This window comes from Microcaecilia unicolor, chromosome 1 (assembly GCF_901765095.1).
Source record: "Microcaecilia unicolor chromosome 1, aMicUni1.1, whole genome shotgun sequence".
NCBI lineage: Eukaryota > Metazoa > Chordata > Amphibia > Gymnophiona > Siphonopidae > Microcaecilia > Microcaecilia unicolor.
The window spans coordinates 80,870,983-80,883,342 of NC_044031.1; the positions used below are offsets into that span (position 1 = coordinate 80,870,983).

At 41.3% G+C, this 12,360-nt stretch overlaps 1 protein-coding gene across 1 annotated transcript in view; it reads right to left on the minus strand.

The window, feature by feature from the left end:
- Positions 1 to 12,360, minus strand: part of NCAPG2 (non-SMC condensin II complex subunit G2) — a 285,514-nt gene that overhangs the window by 238,739 nt on the left and 34,415 nt on the right. Inside the window, exon 4 of the mRNA XM_030198719.1 lies at positions 6,221 to 6,335. Within this exon, the coding sequence (XP_030054579.1) occupies positions 6,221 to 6,335 (115 nt within the window). The remainder of the gene's footprint in view (positions 1 to 6,220; positions 6,336 to 12,360) is intronic.

Consider the following 12,360-nt stretch of genomic DNA (forward strand, 5'->3'; position numbering starts at 1 on the left):
TTCTCTTCAATCTTTTTTTGTTGGAGCTACAGCACACATGTGGTTCTGCTCTGTTGCTTCTTGATTGTTTCCATTTTCTTATTTTTTTTCTTCTCCCCTCCAACTTCCCTCAAATGGCTATTAAACCAACTTCGTCAATCAGAAAGAACATAGTAACATACATAGTAGGTGACGGCAGAAAAAGACCTGTACGGTCTATCCAGTCTGTCCAACAAGATAAACTCATATGCGCTATTTTATATGTATACCTGACCTTGATTTGTATCTACCATTTTCAGGGCACAGACCGTAGAAGTCTGCCCAGTACTAGCCCCGCCTCTCAACCACCGGTGCTGCCACCCAATCTCCGCTAAGCTTCTGAGGATCCATTCCTTCCAAACAGGATTCCTTGATGTTTATCCCACACATTTTTGAATTCTGTTACCGTTTTCATCTCCACCACCTTCCGCGGGAGGGCATTCCAAGTATCCACCACTCTCTCCGTGAAAAAATACTTCCTGACATTTTCTTGAGTCTGCCCCCCTTCAACCTCATTTCATGTCCTCTAGTACTGCCTCCTTCCCATCTCAGGAACAGGTTCGTTTGCGGATTAATACCTTTCAAATATTTGAACGTCTGTACCATATCACCCGTTTCTCCTTTCCTCCAGGGTATACATGTTCAGGTCAGCAAGCCTCTCCTCATACGTTTTGTAACACAAATCCCATACCATTTTTGTAGCTTTTCTTTGCACCGCTTCAATTTTTTTTACATCCTTAGCAAGATACAGCCTCCAAAACTGAACACAATACTCCAGGTGGGACCTCACCAATGACTTGTACAGGGGTATCAACACCTCCTTTCTTCTGCTGGTCACACATCTGTCTATACAGCCTAGCAACCTTCTGGCTACGGCCACCACCTTGTCACACTGTTTCGTCACCTTCAGATCCTCAGATACTATCACCCTAAGATCCCTCTCCCCGTCTGTACATATCAGACTCTCACCTCCTAACACATACGTCTCCTGTGGATTTCTACTCCCTAAGTGCATCACTTTGCATTTCTTCGCATTGAATTTTAATTGCCAAACATTAGACCATTCTTCTAGCTTCTGCAGATCTTTTTTCATGTTTTCCACTCCCTCTGGGGTGTCCACTCTGTTATAAATCTTGGTGTCATCCGCTAAAAGGCAAACTTTACCTTCTAACCCTTCGGCAATGTCACTCACAAATATATTGAACAGAATAGGCCCCAGCACCGATCCCTAAGGCACTCCACTACTCACCTTTCCCTCATCCAAGTGAATTCCATTTACCACCACCCTCTAGCATCTGTCCGTCAACCAGTTCCTAATCCAGTTCACCACTTCGGGTCCTATCTTCAGCCTATCAAGTTTATTCAAGAGCCTCCTGTGGGGAACCATGTCAAAAGCTTTGCTGAAATCTATTACATCTATAACACGTTCCTGATCCAATTCTCCAGTCACCCAGTCAAAGAATTCAATGAGATTCGTTTGGCACGATTTACCTTTGGTGAAACCATGTTGCCTCAGATCTTGCAACTTATTGGCTTCCAGGAAATTCACTATCCTTTCCTTTAGCATCGCTTCCATTACTTTTCCAATAACAGAAGTGAGGCTTACCGGTCTGTAGTTTCCAGCTTCTTCCCTATCACCACTTTTGTGAAGAGGGACCACATCCACTGTTCTCCAATCCCACGGAACCTCTCCCGTCTCCAAGGATTTATTAAACAAATCTTTAAGAGGACCTGCCAGAACCTCTCAGAGCTCCCTCAATATCCTAGGGTGGATCCCGTCCGGTCACATGGCTTTGTCCACCTTTAGATTTTCAAGTTGTTCATACACACTCGCTTCCGTGAACGGTGCTATAGCCGCTCCATTCTCATATGTACTTTTGCCAATCAATCGTGGTTCTTCTTCAGGATTTTCTTCAGTGAAAACAGAACAAAAGTATTTGTTTAGCAAATTTGCTTTTCCTTCATCATTATCCACATAGCGGTTCATAGCATCTCTCAGTCTCACAATTCCATTTTTAGTCTTCCTCCTTTCACTAATATACCTGAAAAAATGTTTGTCGCCCCTCTTTACATTTCTAGCCATTTGTTCTTCCGCTTTCACCAGACGTATGTCTCTCAATTTTCACCAGAAAATTGAGAAACCACAGAACTCTAGCTAATTTAGCTATTTATCTTGAGTGTCATTTTATTTTTTCAAAGAAGGTTCTACTTGCAAAGAAATAATATTTATTCAGGAAAGATAAGACCAAGAGAACTATTAAAAGCAATTATTCAAATCCTTTTATATCCCAAGTCCCCGCTTCGTCTTCCTTATCATCAGCCAGAATCTAGCAGGTTTTTTAGAGGGGAGGGGATGGAAATCATCTTTATTAGGTTCAACCACAGTACAAAAACCAAGGAAACATAAAAAGGTATCCAAAAGTAGGACAGAAGACACATGAGGTGGATGGACTCTGATCCACGTGCTCTCCACAGACTCACAGTACAATATCCTGAATATCATTGAGAATTTCAAAAAAGAAGAAAAAATTTGAAAAGCACTGATGTGAACAAATAAATTGCAGTTACCCAATAGAGTTTTCAAATTTCGCCCGCAGTATTGAACATTCCCCCCCCCCCAACCACATAACACATATCTCATAGAGCAATAGGAGAGTTAATACATCGTAACAACAACAAAATTCCCATCTCCAACATCTACAGCATGACGTGGAAAACAAAAAATTGAAACATCAAAAGATGTATAATCAGAAACAAACAGGAAAAGAACAAGCCCTATATCTACAAGGGCTTAAGTATTAAGTAAAAGACTATGAGCCCTATGTGGGAGAAGAGCCCAATAGTGTTCCTAAATAGACAACCAGCTACATTCCCATTACCCACATTCTTCCACTCAAAAAAAGCAAGTTCAAATAAGTAATACCTCCAAAGGAAAAGTCGCGGGGATTGCTGCAAACCCTGTTGAGCTAAGATCACTTTCTCAGCCAAAAGCAAGGTCTTAGCTAAAAAAAGGCATTGCTCTTCAGTATCTGGCAGCAGATAAGCAGTATCTAAAAATAAGAAACCTGCCGGATGCATCAGAACCCTCCTCCCCAAACATCTAGAAAGGAAACGCCACACTTGGTGCCAAAAGCCCCAAATCCTAATACAGAACCAGAACACATGACCCAGAGTAGCCTTATCCTGCCCACAACAGGGGCATGCTCCAGAGTCTGCAATGTGTGCTCTAAAGGCCCTCCAGGGAGAAACATATGCGTGAAGCAAAAAATGTATATTCTTGCTCCCTGTGGAGCATTCATACAGATGTTTTTGCAATTTTATGTAGAAAACCTATGAGTAAAGCAAGGGAAATTTCACATTGAAATTCCATACCCCACTCCACCGCAAGGTGATTTAATGGAAGCACTGGCAGTAAAGTAGTAAGAAAATGAACATGACAAAACAGCCAGTGTACTACCCGGTCCTACAATCTTAAACACATGGTTAACTGCTGGGCAAATCATAATGCCGCCACTGCAAAAAAAAACCCAAATAAATCAGACAGCTCATACTTAGCTTTGCCATGTGGCGCTGCAGGAAAGATGGCGCCCTCAGGCGCAATGCACATCCAAGAAAACATCTGCCCTGCGCCTGCCAAAACGAGCCGGGAAGGAGCACAATGCTCCACGAGTCGGGCTGTACAGTGGAGCTCCAGAACAGGAAACAGCAGCAGCCCAGCGGCTCCCACACCGACTGGCACAGGTAGGGTAATGACTACTCATCCCATCGAGAATCACTGTCACATGCCAAGTCGGTCCTCACACCCCTCAGCCGGTACTGCAAACCAGCATCAGCTCGCCGTCATGGATGAATCAGACCGAGTTGTTTATTCTTTTATTTTTCTTTTTAAGCAGTGCTCAAATGGCATTTTTTGTTTGTTTGTTTTTTTAAGGCAGGAAAGGATGTCGGAGCAAAAGAAACCTCAGACTCTTTTTAAAGTCAGGAGAGTGAGAACCACAAACCCCGGTCAGGCAGAGAGAAGGGGGCGATGGGGGAGGAAGGAAGGGACCTGATACCACCAGGTGTATACTCAAGTCCCAGGACCGGGACACCTCAGACCCCAGAAGCTCAACTAGAGCCAGAGTACCAGGCCAGGAGCCAATCAGTCCAGAGATGCACGGTTATGGCATCCACCTGCTAGACAGAATACTGAAGTTAAAGGTGGCTGCACATGACCACATATAGTTAACCTCTGAAGTTCTCTCTATCTCCACCTAGATGGACATAACCCACAAGTCTATGGATTGATCTGTGGGTTCGTCTTTCTTTTTATTCCATGCACGTTCTAACCTTCTAACTTGTGTTTTAAGTTTTTTCAGCTCTTCACTGAACCATGGCATTGAATTCTTTCTATGTAAGGATCTGGTTTGGGTTGGAGCGATATTGTCTAATATGGCTCTGCATCTGTCGTCCCATTCTAGGAGGAATTGGATTGTATGTGTTTTTATTGTCCATTCGTTATAGTAGATCTGTTGCCAGAACATTGCCGGGTCTATTTTTCCTCTCGTGGTATAGGTTTTTCGTTCTTGTTTATTCGGTGAGTCTTTCATTCGCCATTGGAGGGAGATGTTTGCTTTATAGTGGTCGGACCACGGTGCGGGTGTCCATTTTGTGTCTGTGAGTATAAGGTTTGAGTCGGGATCAAATTTGTGTGTGACAATGTCGAGTGTGTGTCCTTTGATGTGAGTTGGCTGCGTATTTGTCCTGTGAAGATCCCATAGTTGTAGGAACTCTTCGCATTCTCGGGTGCTTGTTGAGTTAAGATCTTCAAGGTGCAGATTGATATCTCCTATTATGATAAGATTTGAGGTTGAGACACAAATGTTCGAGATAAAGTCCATGAAGTGTATTTGGGAGTCTAGCCAGTTGCCTGGCGGTCTGTAGAGCAGGACTGCGTTAAGGTGTTCCTGCAAGTTAGGGTGATTAATTCTTACCGAGGCAATTTCAAGTTGTGGCACGATGGATTCGGCTGTGGTTATGATGGTGAACTCAGATTTGCATATTATGGCTATTCCTCCTTTTTTTTCCGTTTCTTGTCCAGTGGGTAATTTTGTATCCTGGTGGGCATAAATCTAAGATTTTGGGGTCTTTAAGGTCATGTCAAGGTTTCAGTAATGAAAAAGTCAAGGTTGTCTGTGGTGATCCAATCTGTTATGATCTCTGTTTTATTTACTGCTGATCTGGCATTTACGTATCCCATTTGGATTGGTCAGTAAGGTTCAGTTTGGGACCTGGATGTGTTAATTTTTATTATTTGCCTGTTTTCTTGGTATTTGGTTCTATTGTGTCCTTTCTTCCCTTTCTGTTGGTTATTTCCGAATGTATTTGTTTTTCCTTTTAATTGGTTGCTATTCTTTTGGACTGGTGAGTTGTAGTTGGGTTGTCTGTAGGGTTTATGTGCTGTGGGTAGATTATTGTTTATATTGGGAGTGGTCCATGCGTGATATATTAGGGGGAGGAAGTAGATTATCATGAGCAATTTGTTGATATTCATGTTGGCTGTATTTGGTAGTGGTTGGTAATGCCTGGTGATGTTAGTGAATGAAATTTTGTGTGAACATCAAGCAGTATCAACATTAAGCCTATATAAACATATAAAAGCATATAATATTAAGCGATTTTGCGTGAACATCGAGCAGTATCAACATTAAGCCTATATAAGCATATATAAGCATATATTAAGCAATTTGTATGAACATCAAGCAATGTCAACATTGAGCGTATATTAAGCGATTTTGTATGAACATCAAGCAGTATCAAATTAAGCAGTGTCACAACAAGCAGTATGAACAATTACGCACTAAGTGTAGTATCAGAGGTCTCAGCAATGAGCAGTAATTAGCAACAAGCAGTTGTTGGGGTCTCTTAGCCCTGCATATAGTAATCTAAGCGTATAATTTGGATCAAACAATTTGGGGATACGGGTCAAATTTGGTATTGCTCATGCGTCGTTATTATGCACTGAAATCACAGATTTTTGTAGTGAACAGTTATACAGTTATAGTACAGTTATAGTAGCAAAATTCATCCTGGAGAAGTCATAGCTATGCCATTTATTCCATTACAATTTCTTGTGACATTTTCAGGAAACTGTGAAAACATTAACTTGATTATACCATATTCATGGTTCCTGTCAGTATTCTTAATAATTCATATTACCCACCATTTAATATGACAGCACTTTCCTGTAGAGCTTCGTAACTCACATTTTCATCCACTACAGGTATGGAAGCAGTGACTACTACTGTCACTCCATCAATAATGGCCATTGCTTGCTTCTGGATGTTGAAAAGAAAAAACAGGTGACAAACTTTGGGTTATAGGTTATATAGTTTCCCCATCTTTTCTTCTCTACCCTACCCTGTTCTCTACAATTCAATTTATTTTAAAACAATTTGGGTCCAATATTCAGAAAAGGCCGGGCTCCTTCCCTAATTAGAGCCAAAGCTAGGATCCTAAGTTTTCAGCTGAGAATTCATCTTAATAAAAAAAAAAACACTTTTATTATGCTAATAAAATAATGTCTGCCATTCATTTATCTATATTTATAAGCCTAGCACCAAAACCAGTGCTAAGATCCTAACTTTCCCCAGCCCTAAACCCACCCCATTGCCAGCCACTTTTTATGCTCCTAAATTTAGGAGTTTAGTAAAGCATAAAATTTAGAAATGCAGCCCTACTACATTTTCAGAGAGACCAATTTAGAAGCCTAATGCACAAAATTATGAGCAAAGCTTTGAATACTGGCCTGTTACCAACAGCAAACGACAAAACAGATTTTTACATTTTTTGAAAATATAAAGAAAACACCATAATTTATGTTGTGAAAAAGCTACATACATCCAGTAAAGATGGAACCAAATATCTATAAATCCTAAATTAAAAGATTTAACCCCCTGTTTACAAAGACACACTAGTGGCTATCAATGCGGTAGTGCCAACACAGCCCATTCACTTTGAATGGGCTGTGTTGGCACTGCTGCGCAGCCTTGCAAATAGGGGGGTTAGTTGGTTTCACTACTACAGTGATCTAGCAATTGGTGGTAGTCCTTCCAAGCATATAAATAGGGCTCATTCCTCGGCTCCTGCTCCACAAGCTGCTCAGAGACGAGAGTGCATAAGTAGCATTATCAGTGCAAAGAGCTCTACTGCAAGTATTTCTGAAGGAGTATGTTCTGCTCTCTTGGTCATAGCAGTGTATCCCCCGGTCTTATGGTCTTTATCTGGTAAAGGACGTGAGAAAAATGAAGTCATCCAAAAATTATACATGATGGCAAGTAGAAACCTTCTGCTCAGTGTGCTGCTGCAGACAGGAAAGCGAATAGAATTTTGGGTATTATTAGGAAAGGTATGGAAAACAGGTGTGAGGATGTTATAATGCCGTTGTATCGCTCCATGGTATGTCCGCACCTTGAGTATTGTGTTCATTCTGGTCGCCGCATCTCAAGAAAGATATAGTAGAATTGGAAAAGGTGCAGCGAAGAGCGACTAAAATGATAGTGGGGATGGGACGACTTTCCTAAGAAAGAAAGACTAAGGAGGCTAGGACTTTTCAGCTTGGAGAAGAGACGGCTGAAGGGAGACATGATAGAGGTATATAAAATAATGAGTGGAGTGGAACAGGTGAATGTGAAGTGTCTCTTCACGCTTTCCAAAAATACTAGGACTAGGGGCATGCGATGAAACTACAGTGTAGTAAATTTACAACAAATCGGAGAAAATCTTTCTTCACCCAACGCATAATTAAACTCTGGAATTCATTGCCGGAGAACGTGAAGGCGGTTAGCTTGGCAGAGTTTAAAAAGGGGTTAGATGGTTTCCTAAAGGACAAGTCCATAAACCACTACTAAATGGACTTGGGAAAAATCCACAATTCCAGGAATAACATATATAGAATGTTTGTACGTTTGGGAAGCTTGCCAGGTGCCCTTGGCCTGGATTGGCCGCTGTCGTGGACAGGATGCTGGGCTCGATGGACCCTTGGTCTTTTCCCAGTGTGGCATTACTTATGAATAATTGCAAGAACATTCACTCGGATAAAATTTTATGTAAACCCCCTACTGGTGGAGTAGAGAATTATAAACAAAAGTTTGGTAGAAATGTCATGGTTTCTGGTGGGATGCCCAACTAAATCTCTTCGCTCAGTGGAATTTAACAAGAAAAGTTTTAGTTGTTTTATTAAACAGCAATCAATGGACAACGCTAGGATATGTTTTCTTAAGTTGGTACTGCAGGTAAAAGTTTGATGGTATAAAAAAATGGTACAAGCTGTTAAATAGCTGGCAATAAATTACAAAAATAGTAAGATTTAAGTTTGCAATCAAGGTTATCACTATTTCACTTTAACCTCTGTAATACAGTACAGTCTCGATTATGTGACCTAAACTGGATTGACACTTTTTGGCTAACTGAAAAGATAAATAATACGGAAAACACTGCATAAACTCCTCAAAAATGCATAAACAAAGGAGCAGAGAGAGTTCCTGAATTTCAAAAATTGTTCTAAAAAAAAACAAAAAAATTTCTAATAGAAATAAATGTGATGGCATCATCGGGGGGGGGGGGGGGTCTGTTGGATATGCTGGATGGTTGGATTATTGACGGTCGGATAATCAAGACTATAAAGTAATATTAACTCTCTCAAATATTTAACAAACAAACTTAATTGTTGCTTTCTTTCCCCTCAGTATTCCAGCAATTGGAACCTAGTAACCCTGTGACGAGCTGCATATTTCAAAAACCACAACTATCATTTAAGAACACAAAGTTATTCTTTTCCCTTAAAGTAATTCAAATTCTATGTCCCAAGAACCTGAATCTTTGTTCCCATTTTTCTCCTTTTATAAATTTTCTTTTTCAGGTTTCAACAGATTCGTACATACCCAGACTTCTCTCAGATAAGCATTCTACAACAGGTGTGTAAAGGTAGTTAACATACACAGACCAGAGAAAATATTTTTCTTTTGTCTCTGAAATAAATGTGTGCACACAATGATATCATTGCTACATTAAATCTTTACTAGCGAGGGGGGCGTGTCAAGATGGCGCCATGAGCGGTTGTGTTGTTAGCGAGCTCCAGCTTTGTTCCCTCCGAATACCAATTTCAGCACAAAATATGCCCCATACTAAACGAAAAGGGACTGTCCGCGGGGTTCCCCCACCTACCGGGACGTCCACGCCGGAGAGACCTGGGCTGGAACGCTTCTTCCCCGCCATCTCACAAACAAGCGGGCGGTGTCGGTGAAGCGCCCCCCCCCCCCCCCCCCACTGGAAGTCGAAATATCTCTCTCTCCACCGCCAGACTCTAAGATCCCTCCGAGCTCAGCAACTGTTGCAAATCGAGAAGGGTTTCTTTCAGAACCCGGAAAGGGCGATTCTGGTGAACCCTGTGGGGACTCTGACTTAGCGGTGAGATCAGCAGCTGCGAGATTAGAATCAGAGGTGAGCCTAGGCAAGATTTGGCTGAAACTCCTTGAAATGGAGAAAACCTTACGACAATCATCTGATGAGGTAAAAACTCTGAGTGTGAAAGTGCAGGAAATGAAGGACTCCATAGCTATGGTTAAACAAGATTTTTCCTTGAAAATAGAGGCAATATAGAAAGAGACTAAGAAAACAGATGAATTTAAGTTGGCTGTAATAAAAGTCAATGTTGAAATATGAAGAAAGATCGAACAAATGGAGAATTATAATAGGAGATTAAATCTCCGATTGTTGAATTTTCCTAAACTTTTGGGGGCATCCCCATTAGAAATGTTTACAAGATTTTTGAAAGAAAATTTAAAGCTTCCTCAAGAAATAATTCCTCCATTGAATAAGATTTACTATATGACAAGTACAATGAAAAAATCAGAAGGAGAAAAATCTACAGATTTGCAAAATATTACAGCCATTTTGGAACAGTCACTGGAAGATGTTTCTGAAAGAGGGATGTTGATAGTGTCATTTGTTTTCCAGCAGAACTTAAACTCAATGAGACTTTACTTTAAATCAACTAACCGCATGTTTGGAGGCCAAAAAATTTGGCTTTATCCTGATGTAACTAAGACCACCCAGGAAAAGAGAAAAATGTTTCTAAGAGGCCTAAAATATTAGATTTAGGGGGTAAGTTCCTTCTTGCATATCCCTGTAAATGTGTTATAAGGTTAAATCAAATAAAATATGTGTTTTTTTATACCTGATCAGCTAAAGACTTTCCTGGACGCAAAACAGCATTAGAGCTTTTCAATATGTGAGAAACAGCGCCATATTTTCTTATTTGGTTATTGTTTGAAAATAATAATGTAATCTTCACTAATTCCTACCCCCCCCTCTTCGTAGTATAGGGGTCTAATGAAGCCAATTTAGATTTTTTTGGAAAGAATGTATTTCCTATGTAATATTATACCTTTTGGCTGTATTTCACTTAACAGTTTTATGTTTGTATAAGTTATATAAAATCAATAAAAATTATAAATCTAAATCTTCACTAGCGTTGCAGCTGCCTTGCGGTGGGTACCTTAGGAATCTCTGCATCCCAGTATCCATGTCAGCTCACCAAATCAGAAACTCCCAAGCACCTACTATCCTAGCTCAAAGAAACTAAAAAAAAAAAGGAAAACCTCGACTTCCTGTCCTTGGTGTGTATATGTTCTAATTTTAATATCTTCTTTGGCAACAAAGCCATATGAAATAGCTACATTTAAATGAAAAGATAAGTGTGTGTGGGTGGAGGGAAGGGAACGATACCGGAGGAAGGGCCGGATTCTCATGCCCTTTTCGAAACCCAGAAGGGAAGACCTTGAATCAGCAGAGGAGACCCCTACATGTCTCTTCCCCTGCCTCAAATGTCCTCAGTCGCTGTGGGGGACTTGCCCCCCCCCCCCAAACAAACACACAAAGGCACGTAGATGATACTCTAGCAAACCTCTTCCAAATCACAGAAAACCTTCTCCAAGTCCTCACCAAACAGAAGTCAGACTCAGAAGGGCAACTTGCTTAAGCACTACTTGGAGAACAAGTGTTCAGACCAGTGGCAGAGCCAGAGCCAACAGCAAGATTCCACTACCAATGTCACGGACAGGAAGGAGATGTGGTTCAGATCATACATCAGTTAGGAAGGAGGCTCCCAACTCCAAGCAAGTTGCGTCCGGTGACTCCAGCAGTTGATGCACTCAAAAAAATAGCACTTAAGCTACATAACCCCACAAATGCAGGCTTATACTCCCAAAGCAGCTGATGTAAAGGCCTGCTTAAGGAGATTTTAACCTTCCTGTCATTAGCATCCTTCAGAGCCAAGCCTCCCTTCGTCCACTAAGACAGTGGTCTTCTTAGTCACAGCTATGGCCAAGACATCTACTTTGGGGAGGCAGAAAAACCAGTTCAACTAGTCCTTTGGAAGAGGGTAGAACCGATACAGCTACATAGTGTCCCTGAGGAACCCCTCTAGGGTCTCCCAATCAGTTGGGGCCATCTGAGAGTGGGCTCTTTGAAGGGAAAATACCATGAATGATTGAGATAATGGTGTGGGAACGAGGGATTTAGATTTGTTAGGAACTGGGCAACATTCTGGGGAAGGGGGAGCCTCTTCCGAAAAGATGGGCTCACCATAACCGAGATGGAACCAGGCTGCTGGTGCTAACATTTGAAAAGGAGATAGAGCAGCTTTTTAAACTAAAATGGCAAGAAAAGCAGACAGTCGCCCAGGAGCACACAGTTCGATGTGGAGTATCCTTGAAGGATACTATTGAAACAGGTTTTTTAGGGAATCCTGATAGAGAGGTTTCAGTAACAGTGAAAGAAAGTCAGGAATGTACAATGGGAGAACAGAGTAAAGGATGCAAATTATCGCCGTATACTGGTAGAGCTCTACTACTGACCGCCAGAACTGAACAAACAGATAGATGAAAATATGTTTAAAGAAATTAGGAAAGCTGGCAAATTGGGCAACATCATAATAATGACTGATTTCAATTATCTTAATATTGACTGGACAAATGTTAGATCAAGGAGCGCTAGGGAGGCAAAATTTCTAGATATAACAAATGACTACTTCTTGGAGCAACTGGTCCAGGAACTGTAGGGCTATTTCCCTGTGAGCCTCACTCTGCTGATCTCTGCCTGTGTATACAACTATGTCAAGATGGAGTCTGTGAACTAAGACCCTGCACTTCAGTGACCAAGCAGATTCAACTTTCTGTTTGTACCAGAGCTCTGCTTGTGGTAAATAACTGGCAGGTCTGAAAAAAAACTCAAGGATATGCAGTGGGCTACCTGACCCTTGCACCGCCCTGATGAGCTACAGGGGGTAAGGCCATGGTGCCA